Source organism: Galeopterus variegatus, unplaced genomic scaffold (assembly GCF_000696425.1).
Source record: "Galeopterus variegatus unplaced genomic scaffold, G_variegatus-3.0.2 Scaffold4739, whole genome shotgun sequence".
Lineage (NCBI taxonomy): Eukaryota > Metazoa > Chordata > Mammalia > Dermoptera > Cynocephalidae > Galeopterus > Galeopterus variegatus.
In genome coordinates this window covers 143281-147142 of record NW_007730850.1, presented here as the reverse complement: position 1 = coordinate 147142, position 3862 = coordinate 143281, and the positions used below count along the sequence as shown (strand labels likewise).

Sequence of the window (3862 nt, the reverse complement as noted above, 5' to 3'; positions counted from 1 at the left end):
CCTGCACCTTGCTCAGCCAGTGAGCGGCTGGTCAGTATGTGGGATCCGAACCCTCGGCGGGAGCGCCGCCGCACTTCCCAAGCGGCGCACTGTAGCAGTGCGCCACCAGCCGGCCCCCTAATTGCTACATTTACAACCTTGTTTGTGACATAACAAAGCATGGGGCAAGCCAACTATACAGAGGAGATGAAAGGCCAAAATAAGCAAGTGGGAATTGGCGCCTAAGGTAAAGTGGAAGGTGGGAGAAAGACTGAGGACCTCATTGGCCTCTTCTGGACAGGCATTATCATGGGACTTTCTAAGCAGTCTAATCTAAATTATAGTAACCAGAAGGAAAGAGGCAGCAACCCGACAGGCAGGCCAAAAACAAAGAAACATCCAACAAAAAAACAATCTTTGGTAGCAGGGCTGCTGTGGGCATGGAGGTGGTGTGAGATAGAGGGTTGGGGAACAGCTACCTCAATAGTAAACCTAACAGTGACTTCTATGAACTACATTAGATAGAGTCATAATAGGTATAATCAAATATAACAATTAATAAATATTATTTGGATATATCTGGAACGTGTACAATATTTTAATGCCTATATTTTTTAAAATGTGAAATACTTACCTTGTAATATTTTGATCCAGATTCATTTTGAAACAATGTTAGACATTTGCTGTCAAGTCTCCAATAATGCCTCTTTCTCTGTAAAATAAAGATCAGAAAACTGAGAGGTTAAAAAATGATTCCTCTAATGTACTTGTACTTTCCTTTTCCTTTCATTTCCATTTGTAAATTTGTATTTTTGAATAGGTTTAAAATTCATGAGGTTCAAAATTCTCAAAATATAAAAGGATATATAGTGAAAAGTATTACTCTCACCATCCACTCCTCACCCTTACCCGAGGTAAGCAATGTTATAGGTTTTGGGGAATTCTTTTAGAGAATTTTATGCATGCACATGTAAATGCATATATATTATACACACACATGCACACACACAAACATATAGGTATATCACTTACCTATAGGCTACATTTCTAGAATTTGATTTGCTGGGTCAAATGATATGTGCACATGTAATTTTCCTTGGTAGAATTAAATTATTCTACATAAGGTTTGACCCAGTTTATAGTTCATCAGTAACATATGAGAGTGCCCATTTCCTCATGCTCTCACTGTAATAATTACTCTCATGCAGTAATTATTAAACTTTTTGCTCTTTGCTATACTGAAAAATAAAAACTCACATTTCAGTGAAAGTTTAAATTGATACTTTTATTATAAATGAAATCAAGCTCTTAATGTGTAACAGTCATTTGTATTTCCTCTTCTGTGAACTCTCTGTTCATATTCTTTGCCCATTTTTCTGTTGTGGTCTTTTTCTTATCAATCTGTTGGTGTTCTTTACATATGATGGAATTAACCCTTGTTTAGAATATGAGGTAAAAATACTTTTTCCAGTTTGTCATTTGTCTTTGCTTTTGGTTTCTGCCCCACAAAAAATTTTTTTATGAGACCGAATTTATTGATCTTTTATTGTTTCTTTCCCATTGAAAGTTTACAAAATAATTCTCCAAAACTTTCTTCTACTGGTTTAATTTCATTACATTTAAATATTTGATCCATTAATATTTATTATGTGTAAACTGTGAGATATACATACTTTATTTTTTTCAAAATGGCTACATGGTTGTCCCAATATCATTTATTGAATTACCTTTACCCTTGCTGATTTGATATAACACCTTTGATATACTACTAAATTCCCAAATATTTATACACCACTTCAAGTTCCATTTGGAAGTATATACGTATATATGTGTGTGTATATATATATGTATACACACACACACACACACACATACACACACACACACACACCACTTCAAGTTCCATTTGGACCACACACACACACACACACACACACACACACACACACACACACCACTTCAAGTTCCATTTGGACTAGAAATAAAAGAAAAAGCACCTAACTGCAGTCTATACTGTTGTCAACATATAAAAGTTTATCTAAGCCAGCTAAATGTACTGAGTACTTACTTCATTTTATTCATAAAAGGGCTACTAGAAAGTCTCTTTCAGTAATTATTCAGCAAATTTTGCAAATAATAATAAAATAGTGGCTACTAACATTTATTGAATGCTACTGTATGCTATTTGCTGTTCCAAGCTCTTCTCATATATTAACTTGCTTGGATATATGAGGCAGTTAAACATTATGTCAATTTTACAGATGAGGAAACCAAGGCATAAAGAAACTAAGTAACTTTCTCAAGTTTACAGTTTTAGTAAGTCACAGAGACTCAGGCAATCTAGCTCCAAAGTCTATCTTCTTACCCTCTACACAATGCTGATTCTTCAAATCTACTGTCATCCACTATGTTGACCATTTCTTCTCTTTGTTAAATCTAAAAAATAACTTGTATATTTACATTAAGATAATAAAGTCTACATAAAAACAAATGTTTCCTATCTTTGGTAATCAGTTAAGGTGTCTTTTCAGATGAAGTTCTAGTTCTTTTTATTTTTATTTGTAGCTCATTATGTTTAGAGTCATTACTCCTTATTGTGGCACAATCCCAGGCCCTTTTTGAATCTCAACTGCTCTACAAGTTTGTAAAGACAATACATTAAATATTCTGCCTTTAAAAAGTTCTTCACAAGTGTATCTATAATTCCAGTGCAACTTTTTACATATTGCGATTGTGTATGTAATGTCTTATAAATCACATCCTCATCTTGATTTTAAAAAATGCATAAATTAAAGCTTGTAACAAATTTAATAAATCACATATATTAAAATGTATGTGATTACTGACCAGGTTATCCCTGCTGGTATAATGGACCATCCACCCTTCCTTCACCATTGTACTGCTCTTCCTCTTTGTGTGCTTGATGGATTGTACGACCCTCATTAGTGGAATATTGTTGCTTGTTGATGGACTAAAAAACATTTTAAATTTATGATAAATATTCGTAATTTCGATTTTTAAAATATCATATGAATACTATAGACTCACCAAGCCTATTTTAAGACAATTGAGCTAAAATTTTTCAAAATATCTTAGACAATGGCTTACGAAGAAAATAAATTAACCTGTTATGATGATATACAGTTGACATATAAAAGACTAAAGATAATATTGTAAATCGTCATTATTTGTCATGAATGTTTTCTAGAGGGTCACAAAAAAATATGAAAACAATGAACAGAGCAGAAAGAGTCCTCCCAACTGGAAGATTTGGAGCCTGGAACAGGGTTTCATTTGGTTTTGCTGTTTAGTTTTCCTGCCCTAGGCAGCATGATAAATTACCAAATTCATAAGAAGGCAAAACGCAAGTATAAGTGTACTCACATGGCTCAAATGTCAAAATCAGTCAATCATGTTGTTGGCAAAAAATATTGCTGGTAGAAGATATTTAAAGGAAAATGATTTGCAGATATTAATTAAGAAAAAAATGTAACGAGTCAAATCAGGTAATAATGAAACATGGGTCAGTAATTGTAGCTGGAGAAAAGAGTAATTTGGTGTGTGTATAAAATACACTATTTTACAATTTGAGCCTCAAACAGTTAAATACTTAAACTGTGAAGTATTCAAGATTAGTAAACTAGCTATGTTCTGTTATAGTCTCCAAATTGGGTAAAAATCAATTTTTAGGGGCCGGCCTGGTGGCGCACTGGATAGTGCACCGCTTGGGAAGCGCGGCAGCGCTCCCGCCCAAGGGTTCGGATCCCACATACAGACCGGTTCCCGCTCGCTGGCTGAGCGAGGCGCGGGAGCAACACCGAGGCTTGCAATCCCATTGCCGGTCCCCGGTCCGGTACGGGGGCAACACTGAGGGTTGCGATCC

At 35.1% G+C, this 3862-nt stretch overlaps 1 protein-coding gene across 1 annotated transcript in view; it reads right to left on the bottom strand.

The window, feature by feature from the left end:
• The window catches only part of PRKD3 (protein kinase D3), a 68889-nt gene that overhangs the window by 19162 nt on the left and 45865 nt on the right, over window positions 1-3862 (bottom strand). The window contains exons 8-9 of the mRNA XM_008588247.1: window positions 2827-2950; window positions 614-691 (exon numbers count right to left, since the gene is read on the bottom strand). Coding sequence (XP_008586469.1) covers window positions 614-691; window positions 2827-2950 — 202 coding nt within the window. The remainder of the gene's footprint in view (window positions 1-613; window positions 692-2826; window positions 2951-3862) is intronic.